Source organism: Berghia stephanieae, chromosome 5, assembly GCF_034508935.2.
Source record: "Berghia stephanieae isolate SIO BIC M18660-M18661 chromosome 5, UCSD_Bste_1.3, whole genome shotgun sequence".
Classification (NCBI taxonomy): domain Eukaryota; kingdom Metazoa; phylum Mollusca; class Gastropoda; order Nudibranchia; family Aeolidiidae; genus Berghia; species Berghia stephanieae.
The window spans coordinates 21,073,231-21,093,127 of record NC_088364.1 but is presented as its reverse complement, the minus strand read 5'-3'; the positions used below and the strand labels follow the sequence as shown (position 1 = coordinate 21,093,127).

The following is a 19,897-nucleotide window of genomic DNA, read 5'->3' as shown; positions in this document are numbered from 1 at the left end:
GCTTTGTTTTGTTTTGTTTTGGCTCACTGGCCTTTTTGGGATTGTTTCTCTTTTCTTACCAATAGTTTAATTTTATCTTATTACATAAATCAGTTCTCTAAGACTTACCAATTTAGCGTGTGTTCTTTTCGTAATCTTTAATTTAGTTCGACTCTTTGTCAAGCAGAAAGTTGTCAATTTTAAAACTTGTTTTATAAAATCGTTTGTTTCCTTTCTTTTTTTTTCTGGCATTCTTGCTTTTACAATATTTTTATGAAGGCAATTTTTGTTATTATAGATTTCATTTAAGTTGAGCTTTGCTTTATTTTGATCACATGACATTTTCAAAGAATCATTTTATTATTAGCTTAGATTAGATTTTCAATTTCAGCACCAACTATGAAAGTTCTTTTTTTAGGTCTTTGATTGACTATAATTATTGCTGTTACTTTTATAATATGTTTTTGGTTTGTTGGTTGCTTGGTTTGTTTGTTTTGTTTTGTTTTGTTGTTGGTAAGGTTTTGTTAGTTTTTGTTGTTTTGTTGTATTGTTGCTTTGTTTTGTTTTGTTGTTGTTGTTTTTTGTTTGATAGCATCGGGGTTTTTTATTTGTTGTGTTTTTGGTTTTTGTTAGTGCGTTAGATTTTTTTTCCTTTTCTCTTCTTTCCTTTTTCTTTTCTTTTCATTTCATTTTTGGTCGGTTTGTTCTTGTTTTTATATTGTATATTTGTTCGGCTGTTTGTTGTTTTTTTTAAGGGGCGGATGAGGTTGTATTTTATTTAGATCGGCCTTCCTGATTTTTTTATACGGTAACTTCAAAGATTTGCACTGGGTAGGTAAAGCGAAAGATGCCATTAACGTGACACCGGTACATGCGTGTCATCAATAATTTATTGGCGGGATGTCAGAGAGATTATCACATGCTTTCCAAATGAGCAAATATTTTTGGCTAATTATCTTGCACTAGGTGGTAAAAACTGGATTGAATTATAATGATGAAATACAAGACCCACGGGAATCTCAAGTTTAAGAATTGTTAGCATGTTGAATGTCGTTTTAATCCATCGACGTATTAAGTATATAAAAGTTTTCTGGCTAAAATTTATAAAAGTGTTTTATCACTGCAGTAAAGGCGAATTTTTTCATGACTTTTTGCGTCGGTAAAAGGAAAAGGGGATAAAAATTGATTTAAGTTTCATGTGATTTCCAGTTTGTTTGTTTATTTGTAAGTTTGATTGTTTGTTTTTATGCAATCCTTATATTTTGATTATAAAATGAATTCTCTGAATTTTGTTGTCAGTTCTGGTTGGTGTTTTTGTTGTTTTTGTTGTTATATATTTGTTTATTTGATTTTTAAATAATATTTTGATTTGTGTTTACTTGATGTTCATATATATATGAATATCTGACATCCGAAGGCAATTATGGGCAAGCTTAACATTGTTGTAATGGACAATATTTTGCGTCATATTTTTTTAGACATCCATTACAACAATGAGCCCATAATAAATTGGTTTATCAGGCCTATAAATAAGTGCACGTCGGTGATGTATTATCTTTAATTTCAACGGACGCATTGCTTTGTTTATAATGTACATTTAGCATAGGACAATTTCCCACTTTTCTATATAATCTCTCACTTTTCACGATCACATCTTGAATTAAAAAAAAAATATTGATCTGTCTGGGTTTAATCGGTGAAAATTTATATTGCAGATGGCGCGCTGTCTTGGCAACATGATAGATGTGCATAGTGTGTAATCAAAAAAAGAATGTGAAAATCATGATTTTGTCAAATACTTCACAGTAGTTGTCCTTTGGTACGACATTCGCATTCGGATCGGAAGGTCCTGGGTTCGAGTCCAGCTCTGAGGCTCTTAACTCACATCCTCTCATCGAACTCAGGTGTAAAATGAGTACCTGTCCGTTAACAGCGTTCTCTCTGTCTGTCGGAAAATTTGTAATATTTGCCTAACAGGCGTCATATCACGTCCTACATGTTAAGCGTTGCTGATGACTAGGGACCTCTTGTAAAGCGCTTTTGAGCACGTTTAGTGAATATCGTATATAAAAGCTCAAGTTTTTTTTCAACACATGATGGATGTGCATATGTACAAATGTTGTGTAATCAAAACAAAAATGTGAAATCATAATTATGTCAAATACCTCGTAGTGGCTTGGCCTGAATCATTAAAAATGTTTTGGCAATGTGACTGATTCATAGTATTCGGTGCGCGTCCTTTTCCAAAAGGGATGTAACTCCATCTATTCAGTTTTTACGGATGAATCACAATTCAATGATACAATATCATTTGGTGTAATTTAATGCATTAGGAATCACGAACACGTTCCTAATGCCGCTGCGTGACCTTGAGAACGCGCATTGAGAACGAATAAACCCTACATTTCTCTATACCCATCATTACTACCATTATTTCTACTACTACTACTACTACTACTACTACTACTACTACTACTACTACTACTACTACTACTACTACTACTACTACTACTACTATTACTACGACTGCTACTAATGCTGCTGCTGCTACTGCTACTACCACCACTACTACTACTACTACTACTACTACTACTACTACTACTACTACTACTACTACTACTACTACTACTACCGCCACTATGACTTATTATTATAATTATCACTATCATTATTGTTATTATTATTATTATTATTATTATTATTATTATTATTATTATTATTATTAATTATTATTATTATTATTATTATTATTATTATTATTATTATTATTATTATTATTATTATTATTATTATTATTATTATTATTATTATTATTATTATTATTATTATCTTCATAATTCTTATTATTATTAGTTGTTGTTGTTGTTGTTGCTGTTGTGGTTGTTGTTGTTGCTGTTGTTGTTGTTGCCATAATGGATTCAGTAGTCTGATGTAACGGCGGCCATCTTGGTCTAAACAAAGAAAATCATTACTTTATATTCTTCATGCTGGCTAGAACTTTTCATATGTCTTGTGATCAGAATGTGAAAAAGTCGAAACATGATCAAATTTATGGGGGTTTTTTCCCTCTGGATACGCTTTTACGCTCGCCGGAGAAATATTTCATACGGGCGTCCGCCATTGTTCCAGTGTTACTAAGTTACCATGCGTCATTAGGAAGGAAGTGACGTTACGACTGTTGAAGAGTATTCATTGACGCAAAATAGAAGATATATTATATATGAAATATTTTATCGTCGAATATCGTATTGGTATAAAATGCATAGGGTTATACCCCACTCCATTGTGTACCTGCTAAGAAATAATTAAAACGTTTTAATTGTAGGTGGCAATTGGCTATGTAAACAAGGCGAATTTGTTATTCGTTTTGAATTTATAATTGATAAGCACGAATGCATGTTGAATGCATGCTCTATGCTACTGACATGTGATTTTTAAAAATAATAGAATTTCCATGCGTATACAGAAGGAATGAAATTGACGTCACTCAGTTCTTTGTTATTGTTTTTAGACAGCCATTTTAATTATAAGTTCTCAATAAAGTATATAAATCAGACTATAAACGTTTAAGATTACTCATTGTTTTGTGTGTTGGTACGTTATATTCGGCTGGTGGATGGTGTGAGTCTTTTACCTAAACGCATGGCATCAATATAAATAAAGTTTTCTTCTTCCTTTCATAGGTACACATTGTTTTAAAATTGTATCATGTACCGCGTGATATTCATTAATGAAACTTTTTATTAAAAATTAATTGGGATTACCACTTTCAATAATTTATGTTTCGCTAACTACAATTAATTTGAGTTGTCAAATAGTCCTAATACCACGCCAAGCCTTGTCTCCCCTCACTATCTTAGAGACCAGAAAGAAAAAAAAATCGTATATGATGCAATGCCTATTAAATTAATGTGAAAATGCCACCCTATTGAATCTTTATTTTGTTTTGTTTTTTAAATCGTGTGCAAAATAAACATTTTAGAGGTTGAAATAGGTCCTACATTAATATAATTGTAGGCTTATCGTAGGCTTTTTAATGCATCATCAATCACCTAACAGTATTTATGGGACCACCAAGTTATGACTACGGTGTACGATGCAAGATTATATTTACAGTATTGTAAATGCACGTAATAGTCTTTTCTAACAATTTATTTCTATATTTATCCTTTGTTTGTTTGTTGTGGGGTTTTTTGTTTTTTTTTTTTATTTGTTAGTTTGGTTGGTTGATTGTGGGTTGTTGTTTTTTTTGGAGTTTTTTTTTTGCTATTTTTTTTTTTTTTTTTTTGGTTATCGTTGTGTTTTTGTTGGGTTTTTTGTTGTTGTTTTTTTTTTTTAATTTTTTTTTTAGTTTGTTTTTGTTTTTTGTTTGTTTTTTTATTTATTTACTTTTAGTATTCATGGTCTGTTGTTAAGGATTATCAAATTTCTTGTTAATATTATGATTTAGGAGGAGCTTTTACGTCTCATACGTGGTTGTGGTATTGGAAGACATTTTATTTTTCCATTTTTTGATTGGGATTTCCTTTTTATTTTGATATGTATGTTAATGAGTATTATCTGTTTTTATATTAAGATGATGTGCTACATGCATTCATATTTATATCTTGTTTATTAACGCTGGAAATGACCTGGATTATTTTGTGGGTTGAAATTGAACTTGAAAATAAGTGGTTCGGTGGAAAGGAAATGTAATATTTTGATGTCTTATGTTTTTGATTTCCTCCTTTCCTTAATTTCCATATATGGTAATAAGTATGGGTTTTTTTGGGGGTTTTTTTGTTATGTTTTGTTGTTGTTGTTGTAATGACGTTCAATCTTCCTCCCAATTCTCCCTCCCCTACTTATACAACACCACCACCAAAATACAAAGGTCATTTCCAGATCGACTTGAGCACAGCACATAGCAAACGTGATAAAATCTATTTTTCTTTATATTATATTAAAAATATTTTAATTGACTTCCCTGCATGAATGCATGAAGCATTTTGAAGTTTATTTCCACTATTAAGAATGACAGCTGGCGTGTTCTTGTTTGGAGACCTGATAACCCAAATTGTTATTAGCGAAATGCTGGAATGGAAATATTTTCAAATACCAACGCAAAATATTGTCCACTATAGCATGTTGAATTAAATCAAGCCCATAATTGCCTTCGGTTATCAGGCCTTCTAATATGTGCACCCCGTGAAAAGCCCATACATCTAGCATGACATCATTAAATTCTATCGTTTGCTGATCTTTTTGTTTTTTCCCTACATGCACTAATGGGCATTTTACAAAGGTTTTTATATACAATGCAGTTTTAGTTACTTCTTTAAGAGTATATAATCCCATTGTCAGATGATGATGGATTTTGAAATATTAAGGCGTTCCTCAATTATATTGTGCATTTTTGTTTGTGATTTTAAGTATTATGATGTATTACATTTACATAATAGGTAGGTATTTATTGCTTAAATTGTATGGTGATGATGTTTCTATCAAGGTATAACTCTACTATTACAATGCAAACATAAATCATAACGTGGATACAACCCATCACGAACGACGCGAATATTTTGTAAATCCAAGAGAAAATGAAAACGAAGGTTTAGTTGTAAAATTATCAAAACAAATACGATTTTATATTGAAACAAGCATGAAATGACGTTTTTTGGGTTGTTTTTTTTTTTTTTTCGTTTTTCCTTCATATTAGCTATTGTTGCATCATCATGTCAATCTGTAATAGTAATGATAAAAGGGAAACTTGAAATTGAAACGTCAATTTCATTTGTATTTTGGGGTTACTTATTTAATAATAATAATAATAATAATAATAATAATAATAATAATAATATATAATAATAATAATAATAAAAATAATAATAATAATAATAATATTAATAATAATAATAATAACCTAATTCAAAGAACTGTGACTAAGCGCTTAAAAAATAACAAGACATTTTTACCCAGAATCCCTTGTTATCATTTTTCTTCATTCCAATGTGATGCAAACTATTGTTACTTAAATGTTCAAGGAACGATTTTTAAATATATAAATTGAAAATAGTTCGAAACAAAAATGGAAATAACAGCGTTGAAAACGAACAAAATTCGTCCCAACAAGATGTAATTAATTAGACTTTTTCTCTAGTATTGTATTATTGTAAAAGTAGTTTTGGTTGTTGATGGAAGAAATCATTTGATCCGGATACATTGAATTCATAGTTATTTTGATCTTTTTCGAAGCTATTATATTCATTTTTGTTTCTTTTCCATAATTTTGCAACTGAAAACGTCATATAGCATGGTGTTTTCCTACATGAAGAATAATGTATTGGTAGCCTAATTGATAGTTGCAAATCATCAGATTGCGTGGATACATATTGAATTGTTCAAAACTGTCTTATAAGTTTGGGTCTCCTACTATAGTATTTATAGAATGAGAATACATATTCATGTCGTCCATTTCAATTTCAGGTGAAGAGAAAGCCGATGGCGCTGCCGGAACGGGGCATCAACCAGATGATGATGAAATCACCCGCCTTGCTAAAGTATGTTATATCAATAGAGGCTCTGGTTTATGTATTTGTCATCAGAGACACATGGCATGAAAATCAACATAGTTGTAATGATGATATGGTGATGATGATTTTATCATCATCATCATCATCATCATCATCATCATCATCATCATCATCGTCATCATCTTTATCATCATCACCATCATCAACTCTTCTTCTTCTTCTTCTTCTTCTTCTTCTTCTTCTTCTTCTTCTTCTTCTTCTTCTTATCCTTCTATCCCCCCTACTCCTCACCCCCCCCCCCTTCCTCCTCCTCCTCCTCCTCCTCCTCCTCTGTACACATATTTGACTTAAAGAATAATTTATGATTTTCAATCGTGCTCACAAAAGTCATTCATTTAACATCATGTGTAACACTCAATATGTTGACCATTATAATTTGATTAACCAGACAAGTAAATACTTACATGTAGCCTGTAAGTGTTAAATGAACTTATACAATTGAAGACTAGTTTTCCAAAACTAGACAAATCAATGTTTCCTCTTTTCGAGATGTTGCCTAAATTTAAACCTAAACTTTATTTAAAAAATCAAGTGACAATTAACTGATAGAAGTTTGAGGTGTAATTTACAATAAAATGTTAGGCCCAAATATAGACTCCCTGAGAATTAATCCTCAATAACTGACAGTCAGGAAAACTGAAATAATGTCTGTCCATTGTATATTATTTCAATAAATAGGAACTTGGACGTGAAAAAAACCTTCCACCGGAAGAAGCCGCCCGTATTTTGTCAAGAAGGATGATGGAAGAAAAACCTCATAACCGTGGGTGGTATCGAGTCAATGCCATTCGATCATTGAGTGGAGGCAGGAAGCTCTACCCCCAAGTAACAGACACTTTCCAAGAGGTAAGTATGGATAATGATTATTTTTTAAATTGTAACGGCTTACTACGACTGAGATAAGTATGACTGAGGGATCTTTTGCTATTCAGTCAACTAACTGTGATGATGATTGATAGGCTGCCCTTAGGTCTGAATGAGTACCTGGCTATAGGCAGTGACGGATATTGTAAGGATCCTTACAGTACAGGCGACTGGCATTATGAAATGGAAATATATGGTTCCATCTGGCCTACGAGGGAAATAAATAAAACATTGTGAAGCGAATTGAGCATTGGAAATCCTTGGGAAAACGCTATATAAATTATTTATTTTGTTTTCTTTTACTTAAGTGTCATTTTTCTCATGAAATATTTCCCTATTTCCCTGCAGAAAATTGTGTGATAGGAACACATGATTTTTATCTAAAAGTGATTTATCAATGATTTCCAAACTGTGAGATTTCTGAATAATTTCATAGTATTATATTATTATTGATAGGAATAATCGCATTACAATGATACAATGTACAAATTAGTAAATATATATTAATGTGCAGCAAATCATTTTTCTCTACAAAGTATCATATTTTATTTTCTGTGCTATGGCATGTATACATTTGACTCACTTTAACAATGAAATTGTGATTATTACCCCTAGTCAAGACAGAAGCCTCTGGAATAACTTTTACAATCCTTTTATCCATTATACAAGCTAAAGGTGTAGTGCTTTTTGTACAGTCTGAAAACAATGTAACCTGGATTCCGATCTAAAATTCCGAGATAAAATTTGTTCATTAATATGTAGGGCCATTTAATATTTTGATAATGATTGTGTTACATTTAATCCATACGGTTAAGAAAGGGAAACCCAAAACGTACGAATCATTTGTTTTCATTGATTAATTGACCTTAAGTCTTCATTAAACTTCATGTCTATTAAACAATATAACCACTGATTCACCTTATAATTAACCCTTTCAGATCTTCAGCCGTATTCAAACACCTGAAGAGGAGCGACCTGAGAGTGCTCTGTCTGTGAAGAGTGTTGACCACAGCGAGGGTGGGAAACATGCCGTTGTTCATTTCACAGCTGCTTCTGTGGCTGTCATGGAGAACGAAGGCAAAGTGAGATTGGGTATCAAGAGAACTGGAAACGTGGCCAATGCTTGCTCTGTCAGGTGGGTCCATAAACTAATCCTCCTTCGCCTCTTCACCCCCCCCCCCCCTCATCTTCCTTTTCTTCCTCCTCCTCTTCCTCCTCATCCTCCTCCTCTTCCTTTTTCCCCCTCCTCTTCCTTCTTCTTCTTCTTTTCTTCTTCTTCCTCTTCTTCTTCTTCCTCTTCTTCTTCTTCTTCTTCTTCTTCTTCTTCTTCTTCTTCTTCTTCTTCTTCTTCTTCTTCTTCTTCTTCTTCTTCTTCTTCTTCTTCTTCTTATTATTATTATTATTATTATTATTATCACTATTATTACTATTATTATATTATTATTTTATTATTTATTATTATTATTATTATTATTATTATTTTATTATTATTTATTATTATTATTATTATTCTCATCCTTCTCCTCTTCCACTTCCTTCTCTTACTTTTCTTTTTCTTTGACGAGTAATTGCATGATGACATTCCCCCTCCGAGATGCAACATCACTAAGGAGATTATTCCACTGTTTCAAAGTCGGGGGGGGGGGGGGGGGGGGGGGGGGGGGGGAGGGGTGATTTTGGTTGGTTTGTGGTCTTACAAGGAGATGAGGTGATGAAATCCACAGAATGCATGCACTTAAACTGCATTATATTGTCCCTTGCTGATGTTTCTGGCAACTGTGATGAAATTTGTAACAGGCTATGCCAGTCGAGAGTATTGTCTACATTCAAGAATTAATATTATTTGCTTGCATAACAGTTAATTTACATATTGTTTCTTTTGATATAATAAGTAAGTTCATGTGCATTTTCTATTTTTTAAATTTTGAAGTGAACTAGTTTGAATTTTCTTTGCAATATAAATATTCATTACTTATTTTAAACTTTCTTCAGGGTTGAAACCATTAATGGGACAGCGGTCTCGGGAGAAGACTACAAACCATACAACAAGCTGGTGGAATTCAAAAAGAAGGAAACTTTGCGGGAGATCTTCATCGAGATTGTGGACGACTGTGAGTGGGAACCTGATGAGTTTTTCTTTGTCAAGTTGAAGGTCGAACCGGAAGGAAATTGTGTATTAGGAAGCATCAATATCAATCAAGTCACCATCATCAACGATGATGGTAAGCATGGAAATAAATTGATACCTATATTGTATGATAGATGTCTGTTTTTATTATGAATGACATTAGTAGAATTGTGCATAAATCATACAGAGTGGTAATATTTTGGTTTGTTTATTTGTTTTGTAAAGTGCCGTTATTCCTTCTTAATTTGAGGGAACTTATTAGTTGAATGGGAGTGATCTATATTCATGTTTTCGTTCAACCAGGTCATCAATCACATGATTTGTTGCTGTCCAACGATTGGATATTTCTTAACAAATGTAAACACGCTGCTTTGTTTACAAATGTTATAAACATACCCATGTGTCAAGCTGAATCAAATGACCAATCGTGATGTTAGATATTTAAAAAGCTGCGAACACTTTTCACTAAGTGGGTCATTTTAAGCACATTTTGCAATGTGACCAATGACCTTGAGCACATGGAAAGTTAATATAGATCATGCCCATTCCTAGAGAACAAGACTCCCACACAGACCACATAGAATAGAATTGCTCGTTTATTTTCCAATATCTCTGTCTATATTCGTTACTGTTAGACCAAGAGAGAAATACTTTAAATTGAGGTTTTATATAGCGCAATATCCACTAAAGGTGCTCAAAGTGCTTTACAAAGGATCCCTGACCAACAGCAACATGTAACATGTAGGACATGACATCATGCCTGTTAGGCGATATTACAATTTTTTCGGCCAGAGACAATGCTGTAAATGGCCAGGTACTCATTTTACACCTGAGTACGGTGAGAGAATGTGAGTAAAGAGTCTGTTCCAAGAACTCAACTATGCGCCGAGTGAGGCTCAAACCCAGGACTTTCCGATCCGAAAGCGAGTGTCATGCCACTAGACCACACAGCTGCACAACAAGACACGAAGGTGACGATCAGGTCTCTCTACCACCTGATATGGAGCTTTTTTAGAGCGCAATATCCACTAAACTTGCTCAACGCGCTTTACAAAGGGTCCCTGACCAACAGCAACACATAACATGTAGAACAAGATATGGCGTCTATTAGGCGATTTTACAATTTTTTCCGACAGGGACAACGCTGTTAACGGCCAGGTACTCATTTTACACCTGAGTACAGTGAGAGAATGTGAGTAAAGGGCCCTTTCCAAAGACTCAACTATGCGCCGAGAATAAAAGGCTTGAACCCAAACCTTCCGATCTGAAAGCTAGTGTCATACCACAAGACCACATAGTCGCACTTCTTTACAGTGGATCAATGTCCCATCAAATGGCATCAAGCAATTGTTACTGTCTGGGCTACATGTGACTTACACCTCAAAAGGAATATCTACATTATTAAGTCTTAAACTTGTATTACTGTATCCTTTCTGTCTTTGGTTCCCTCACTCCCTAATGATATGTTAAGGTATACCTATAATATGCTTGTTATACCTCTAAAGAATTTCAGCTTTTGATTGTTCTCACATCAGACCTAAATCTCATTATTTCATTGTTTATTGAAATGATTTTACTTTCAACATTTTCTAAATCTATTGATTTATGATTTAATTTTTGGTATTGATAATGGCTCGCATTTTGTGTTCGGTTATTTGTTGTTGTGTTGTTTTTTTGTGTTTTTTGGGGTTTTTTTGTGTGTTTTTTTTGTTTGTTTTATTGTTATTTTTATTATTTTTGGAAGGGGAGGTGTCAGTGCTTTTTTCAGTGTTTATTCTATCAAATCACCGATTAGATATGAAATATTAGTTTCTGAAATTTTTCTTTAATTCTAAAACTTGTCATTTTTTAACATATTTAGTTAAGAAAGTTGTTCAGTGCTGTCATTTTCAAATGTACACCGCCAAGTCCTTATCTTCCTATATTTATTACTGCTCGGCTACGTCTCAATATCAGGTGTCTTGAAGATCCTTTACAACCTTATCAATATTCATAATCTCAACATGATTTGACTTGTCAGAGAAAATTGTATTTACTTGTTTGAAGAATGGAAGGTCATGTCCAAATGGTACAAGCAATTGTAATGTAGTTAACCCCTTAAATGCAGCAGATAATTTCCAATCCATGGGCCTCGTGGTTTCAAAGAATAATTTTTTAGAATTAGATTACGATTTTGATATATTTTTGTTTGCTCAATATGTGGTTTATTTTTATTTATATACTTATTTATTTACTTCCTTAGAACCCGGTGTTCTGTCATTTGCCAAACCAAGTTTTGTTATCAAAGAGACTGGACTGAAAGCCTTAATTCCAGTGGTGAGAATGAATGGTGCTGATGGCCATGTGTCAGTCAAGTGGTCATCCAAGAACATCACAGCCAAGGAAGGAGTGGATTATTCAGGCAAAGACGGAGAAGTCATCTTTGACAACCAGGAAACAACCAAGAATATCCTCATCCCACTGTTTGAAAGTAATGTAAGTTATAAAGATGACAGTTATATTTTTACTACGTTTATTGTTATATTTATGTTCTATTATTATCATGTTGTGTCTAGCTTTGTATATACAATGCCTTATCTGTTTGTTTGGATTATTTTTTTTAAATTATACATCTGAAATTATATTTTAAATGACACATTGTTCCAAATAGATCTTAAGCTAGTAATAATCACTTTATTCATCATCTTATTTATGTTTCTCGTCATGAGAGATTGGCAAAAATCATTGTGCTAGGTACCAGGTACGCAAACAAAATGCTGGATAATGCAAAGCAATGGACAGTCCAACACTAAAGCTGAGGACAGATCTAGATGGAGGGTCTTTACTGCAAAATTATCTCTTATGTCTCCACTACAACAACTTTGGTCAAGAGGTGAGATGAGGGGATATCTTTCCACCTGAAAATCGAAATGTTCGTCTCTCAAAATTGATCAAATGGGTGTAACTCATTTTGTAATCAAACCTGTCCCATGCCCTGGTATGTCTTCTAATTGTTATCATTTTAAAATTATACCCTATCTTTTAAACTCTCTCTCTTCACTACAGAAAGAAGAAAGAGATGAGAGCTTCCAGTTGGAGCTTGGTGAGACAACAGGCGGCGCCACTGTTGGAAAACTTAACAAGACAATTGTGACTATAGTTAATGATGAAGGTATGCAAGTAGATTTTTTTCAAATATCTATTAGCATCAAATTTGCATTTTTGAAAACGATTTATCAATTAAAGCTTTTGATTCTAATATGAACGTTCTACTCTGTTGGAAACTTTGAATGTGTTTATATGTCAATCTTTCATTTTGATTAAACTGATATACACTGATATATGAATACACTGATGCCATGAGAGCAACAAGAAATAGAGTATAGAGAATAGTGTATGCAATATAAAGTGGATGGTTTTTCCTACTTTTACTTTGACTTAACTCAAAACTACAGATCTTGAATTATTTGGGAAATTACTGCATTTTGATCGGTTTTGGAAAATTAAAGAGGAAAAAACAACTTAGTGATAGCCAATGGAACGTCTCTTAAAACATTATCCTCTTGTGAATATTATTCCTAAAAGAAATGTGTGATATTATCAGATATCAATTTTAATTTCCAGAATTTAACGGACTGGTGAGTCGTATCATGAACATGACAAAGGCTAATCTTGATGCTCTGGAACTACACAAGACAACCTACGTCCAACAGTTTGTAGAGGCAATGAATGTCAACGGAGGAGAAATAGAGACTGCCACTTTCCTGGATTATATTCTTCATTTTGCCACCTTCTTCTGGAAAGTAAGGGCATATGTTTTCTCCATATAAACATTAAAAGTTGTGTTTGACTAAAGCCAAGCTAAGAAACTAGAGAAATACAATGAAAATACTATTCATACCAATATTACTTTATCCCTCGTTGAGTAAGTAAATAATTGATTGCTGGATAGATGTGTTTCCAAGACATCACACTATATGAATATTTATTTTTGTATTCTGTACCCAAATGTCATTGAGACTGTCTTTCCTATTCATAGTATTATATAGATTAAAGTCTTACTTTTGTCAAAAGAAAAGAAAATACCCTCTCTTGTTCATATCCTACTACTACTACTACTACTACTACTACTACTACTACTACTCTGCTATTACTACTACTACTACTACTACTACTACTACTACTACTACTACTACTACTACTACTACTACTAGTTCTCTACTACTACTACTACTACTACTATACTATACTACTACTACACTACTACTACATACTATACTACTACTACTACACTACTACTACTACTACTACTACTACTACTGCTCTACTACTACTGTACTACTACTACTACTACTACTACTACTACTACTACTACTACTACTACTACTACTACTACTACTACTACTACTCTACTACTACTACTACTACTACTACTATTACTACTACTACAACTACTACTACTACTACTACTACAACAACTACTACTACAACTACTACTACTACTACTACTCTACTACTGTTACTACTACTACTACTACTTACTACTTACTACTACTACTACTACTACTACTACTACTACTACTACTACTACTACTACTACTACTACTACTACTATACTACTACTATATATAATAATACTATAATAATAATATAATAATAATAATAATAATAATAATAATAATAATAATAATAATAATAATATAATAATAATAATAATGATAATAATAATAATAATAATAATAATAATAATGATGATGATGATGATGATGATGATAATAATAATAATAATTACTCGACAATATCACCAGCAATGGAATTTTTTTATTTAGCGCCCACTTTCAGTCAATAGTCACTGGGAACTTGTCACGATGTCCTCAAAAATAATTTTTAAAACTCTATTTCATCAATTAGAATATTAATAAAAAGATATTATAATATTTAATTTCATCGATTAAATGATGTGACGGTATTATTCCAGACGAGGTCCTCATTTATCCTTGAATTTAGTGTGGGTGTATACCATGAAAAAAAAACAATACATTGCCATAAAGGCGTTGCAAGAATTGCTCCAAGTTGACTCAGTTGGCCTGAGTATTACTGTTACAAGATACAACAAAATCAATGTTCATGTACCGTATGTACTCTTCCTGCAGGTTTTGTTCGCCTTCATCCCTCCTGCTCAGTACGCTGGAGGATGGCCTGCTTTCCTCATTTCCCTGGCAGTCATTGGATTCCTAACCGCCATCATTGGAGATCTAGCCAGTATCTTTGGCTGTTTGATTGGACTTGAAGATAGTATCACTGCCATCACGCTCGTTGCCTTGGGAACCAGTATGCCTGATATGTTTGCAAGTAAGACTGCTGCTCTGATGGAAAAGACGGCTGACAGCTCTGTGGGAAATGTCAATGGCAGTAACTCTGTCAACGTCTTCTTGGGTGTCGGTCTGCCCTGGCTCATTGCTTCCATTTATTGGCAGGTCAAGGTACGATGAATTCATTATTCACCTCCCCCTCCCCCCCCCCCTGCCACATTCCCCCCTCTCCCTCTCCCCCACCCACCCCACCTCTATGTATATACTCTCTCTCTCTCTCTCTCTCTCACCACACACCACCATCACTCACCTATCTCTCTCTCTCTCTCTCTCTCTCAATCCGTCTTTACTCTATCTCTGTCACACACATTCTCTCACTTTTTTTTTCTATTTGTGGCATTCTATATTCGATTTTTTAAAGGAAATTAAAACTTACTGCTACACATTTCGATGATACTTGTGATGCGCCTAAGTCTAAGAATATTGGCTGCACCATATGGTTTGGCGGATGCCGACTTAAAGATAAATCAAACATTTCAAAATCTATCAAACAGGCATCAAAAATAATAAACCATCCTCTTGATGGAGTAGAAAGGAAAGCATTCTCAATTACCAATAATCAAAAATATATTTTATACCATGAATTTAGTCTTTAACCATCTGGGAGATGGTTTTGCCAGATTAAATGTAGAACTAACAAGTATAAATCAACGTTCGTTCCATCAGCAATAAAAATGTTGAATATTTCATATGGTACTGCAAAACCAAGGATTGATTCGTTGACTGATTAACTGATTAATTTATCTAATGTTAGATTAACTGACCAATTGATTATGATGATAATTTTTGGTGTCGAATTGCCACAATTGTAACAAATTGAAAACGAAATGAATATGTTTATGTTGTGTATATCGCACGCGTGAAAGAAAGAAAGAAAGAGAGAGAGAGAGAGAGAGAGAGAGAGAAAATAAGTAGGAGTGAAATATCTGTTCAATGTTATACTTATCACATAACGCTATAACAAGTGTAACTACATGACAAATTGCCATATTTATGGACAATAAAGATCTATTATTATTATTATTATTATTATTATTATTATTATTATTATTATTAATATATCTCTCTTCTCTTGACTTCTTTTATACAAAAAATATTTTGTACATCATCCACTCAAAATTGATAGCATATCTTTGTTTCTCTTCCTTCAGGAGGGTAAAGACTTTGAAGTACCTGCTGCTTCTTTGGGTTTCAGTGTCATCTTGTACAGTGTGGCTGCTGTCATTGCTCTCAGTATTTTGGTCATAAGGAGAATGAGCAGCTCTGTTGGTGCGGAGTTAGGTGGACCAAAGGTACCAAAGATAATCAGCAGTGTCATCTTCATCAGTCTTTGGGTTCTCTACATCCTCTTCTCGTCTCTCAATGCTAAAGGTGTAATCAATGTCAAAATTGGCACGTAGACCCAGAAACAGGGTTACTAGTATTAGGTGGTCTAATTAATTAGGATGATTTCACATTTAATTTATTATAAAACTAATACTGTAAGGCATTGAAATTATTCTTCTAGAATATAATAATTACGATATTACTGAAAGACATTTTGATTCACTGAAAGTAATCATACCAGAAAAAAAAAGATTAATATAGCAAAAATTTGGAAATAGTTTGTTTTTTAAGCTGGGAGAATTAGCTAAAATGTTTTTAAAAGATTATGAAAAAGTCTTAAGATCCAAATATTATCAATTTCTGAAATAAAGAGTAGGAAATTGTTTAATGCATGGAAGAAGGAGGACTTATGATATGTTTTAGAATTCTAAATACTGTATTAATTCATAGTACATGGGATCACAGAACCTAATTTATTATGTTTAAGCGTTAGGTATGGTACATTTATTATATTTCAATCTGAGTGAGAGATTATGAAAGTAAATTTATTGTAGCATTGATGTCATATGTTTAGGATGGTAAAGCTTATCAGTAGCAAAATGCCCCACGACTAGGCACTCATTTATTTTTTACTTTTGGGGTTGTGCATGTTTATGTCAAGCGTCGTTGCTTTTTAAAAGAATGGATAAAGGTTTTTATTTGACCAATAGATATATATGTGTGTGTGTATGAAGTTGTGCCGTGCAGAAGGTTTCTTTTTTTTTTTTTTAAACACAGTGACGAATCTGCTGTACCTTCCATAATTTGAATAAATTAAATTTGCGCTTTGAACTTAACAGTCGCAACAGTTTGTGACTATTTAAAGTCATGAAACAAATTTTGACAAAGATAATATCATTGGACTTATGCTTGTGAAATAATTATTTTGCAAAGTCAATAATTGCTTTTCCTTTTTTTATTTCGATGACAGCTCACAGAAAAATAAAAACATTTCATGTTAACTGAATCTAGCCATCTTTGGTTATTTTATAATAATGTGTCGATACTGTAATTATCTTGTATTATCTCTTTGTCATGATTGGTTTGCAGTGCAAAAACCATTGCATTTCAGAACAATTTATGTTAGTCATTGTAAAAAGAGGAGGATAAATGCGCGACATTCTTTTCAGATTTTTGTATTATTTTAGAGTTAATAATGCCACAATGACTGTTATAAATGTCTGTAAGAATGCAACATTTTTTACAAGATAACCGTCTTGATATTTTCTTTTACATTTTTTGTTCAATATAGCAATGCGTCGCTCAACTTTTAAAAGTCAAAATCTATTTTTAAAGTCAAATTCTCTGTTTGTGGCATTACATGTTAGCAGGTGTGCTTGAAACTGTGTTAATTATTATTTTTGAATAAATACAGAGCGCTCATTAAATATCTTGGCAGATAGAAATAGAAAGGACCATAAAAAATAAAGTGGTAAAGAAATGTAGTCGCAATTTTCTTTTTCTTCAATGACTGCCTTTTTTTGTTTTGTGAATGTATACATCATCATTTAAAAGTGAAATTATCACTCAGTGAGTGAAACTTTTTATGTTTAATTATTATATTCATTGATACATTACTTTGTATCTTTTATGTAATAAATTTCATTATTTTATGAACTCAACATTTTTTACCTTTCCAAATTTACTCTTTTTTATTTTTATTTTTTCTTTTCTTTTATTCCATTGTGACTTTAGTCTCAATATATATTTTAAAAATATCTTGTTTTATGAGCCTTAATGTTTGCTGCAACATTGTAAATGTTATCATTTTTTTTGGGCATTTTTGTACATATTCACTTGCAAATAGAACATGGTTTTCAGTTTTTCAACTGCAAATATCAAGTCACTCATCAGACACCATTTTCAGTGAATCACAATTTGATTTAAAAACAAAAAAAAAACAAAAAAAACAAAAACATTTATGAGCACTTATGTGTGGGCTGAAAATGTATTACCTTTTGTCACAAGCCAGTTCCAATTCGGGATTGAGTAAAAGTGTTTCTCTGACTCATATGTCCAGCCAGTAGTGATTGGGTATGTGGTTCTGTTAGATATGTCCATCTGTTACTACAGAAACAGGAATAAACTTTGGTTCCGAAGGTGTTGTGACTTTTATTTAGGTTAAGATGAACATAACTTGAAATATTTTGATTAATCTGATCGACTTCTAGTGTATTCTTAAATTATGACAAGGTAACAAAATTAATATTGAACTTTCTTAATTTTGATATTTAAAAAATGCAACATACTTCAAAATGGCTGACAGCAGTTAAACAGTTGAAAAGATGATAATTTTATGTTCATACCTTTTATTGCCTTGCCACTTTCACTATCGTTGTTAAATATATACTACTTTTTCTTATTATATATTATAATCCAACTGTGGTATCTCCATTTTTCAAAATAAACATCATGAATTTTTGAATTTTTTAAAATGTTAATGCTTGCAAAAATGTTCATATAAATTTCTTTGAATTCACACACTATTAATACATTAACCTGCATATTGAAAACATTTATGCATATTCTTTGACTTCTGAAAATGAAAGGCCCAGAACAAGAAGTGCCTGAACGGAAACATATCCATAATTATTCAAATTTGAAAGACATATGTTAATAAAGTTTCATACATAATGAATGTCTAGATGACGATGATAAATTCCCGACAAAAATTGAAATTAATGTACTGTCACTTGCCAAAGAAAGAATATGTCAGCCTAAAGGGTGCATGAAATGAGAATGTACCTTATAATTAACTCTTAATGAGATGACATAAGGATTGCAAGTAAAGGAGAAGAAAAAGAATGTAATGCCTCACTGTGTATCAAGGGTTTCCTTAACTCACTACAGGTGGTGTTTTTTGTTTGTTTTTGAGAGTTTTACGGCGCTTGCAATACTTTAGGTCATATCAGCACCAGTAAAAAGAAAGATGATATGATAGTTTCAAGCAATAGAGAAAGTGTAAATTGCTAGACAAAGGGAACTAGTTCAATAGGGATCAGAAGTAGATCCAAGATCATCATATCTGTGTAGCCAGTCTGAACCACTTAAAATTCTCACTTTGACATCCCAAAAGGATTTCCACCAAAAGAGAACAGGTGAGGTTTGATATTACTCCAACCCGATACTGTATAGTAGTTTTCACCTAGTGATAATTAACAGTAAACCGACTCGGAGTTTCAGAGAGGTCCAATGCATAACAACTCTCTGGTTATCGAACGAGGTGAGAAGTTATGATTTAAAAATAAAAATCTGCATCGCGTACAGAGTTAAATAAAAGTGAAATAAGACCTTTTTTTGTGTGAAGACACTTCTTGTGCTGAGCCGTTCAAACAAGGTGAGTGAGTTGGTGCACATGCGAATAATTAGTGATTATTATTGGATTATAAAATGTGAGGCAAACATTGCCGTGTTCAAGTTCAAATGGTAGTAAAATATCATTTCCTGTATTTCATAAACATTACATTAACATTTAAACACATCAGTAAGATTAATTTGTCTTCAAAATGTATCGAATTTTAGCCATTGTTATGATTTGTTGTCTTTCTCATTATTAACTCCGTTAAATGATAGAGAAAAGGCAATAACATAATATAACTATTTATACTAATAAATAAAGTTAACTTTTACATCTTGCA

General features: G+C 32.5%; 1 protein-coding gene across 20 annotated transcripts in view; it reads left to right on the top strand.

Moving 5' to 3' along the window:
- LOC144972584 (sodium/calcium exchanger 2-like) overlaps nucleotides 1-19,897 on the top strand; it is a 95,289-nt gene extending 75,392 nt beyond the window's left edge. For all 20 annotated transcript variants that reach the window (XM_078913972.1, XM_078913979.1, XM_078913969.1 and 17 more), the window contains 9 exons: nucleotides 6,445-6,518; nucleotides 7,230-7,397; nucleotides 8,354-8,550; nucleotides 9,408-9,637; nucleotides 11,786-12,018; nucleotides 12,589-12,694; nucleotides 13,147-13,325; nucleotides 14,676-15,005; nucleotides 16,046-19,897. In XM_078913972.1, the coding sequence (XP_078770098.1) occupies nucleotides 6,445-6,518; nucleotides 7,230-7,397; nucleotides 8,354-8,550; nucleotides 9,408-9,637; nucleotides 11,786-12,018; nucleotides 12,589-12,694; nucleotides 13,147-13,325; nucleotides 14,676-15,005; nucleotides 16,046-16,294 (1,766 nt within the window). In that variant the 3' untranslated portion in view covers nucleotides 16,295-19,897. The remainder of the gene's footprint in view (nucleotides 1-6,444; nucleotides 6,519-7,229; nucleotides 7,398-8,353; nucleotides 8,551-9,407; nucleotides 9,638-11,785; nucleotides 12,019-12,588; nucleotides 12,695-13,146; nucleotides 13,326-14,675; nucleotides 15,006-16,045) is intronic.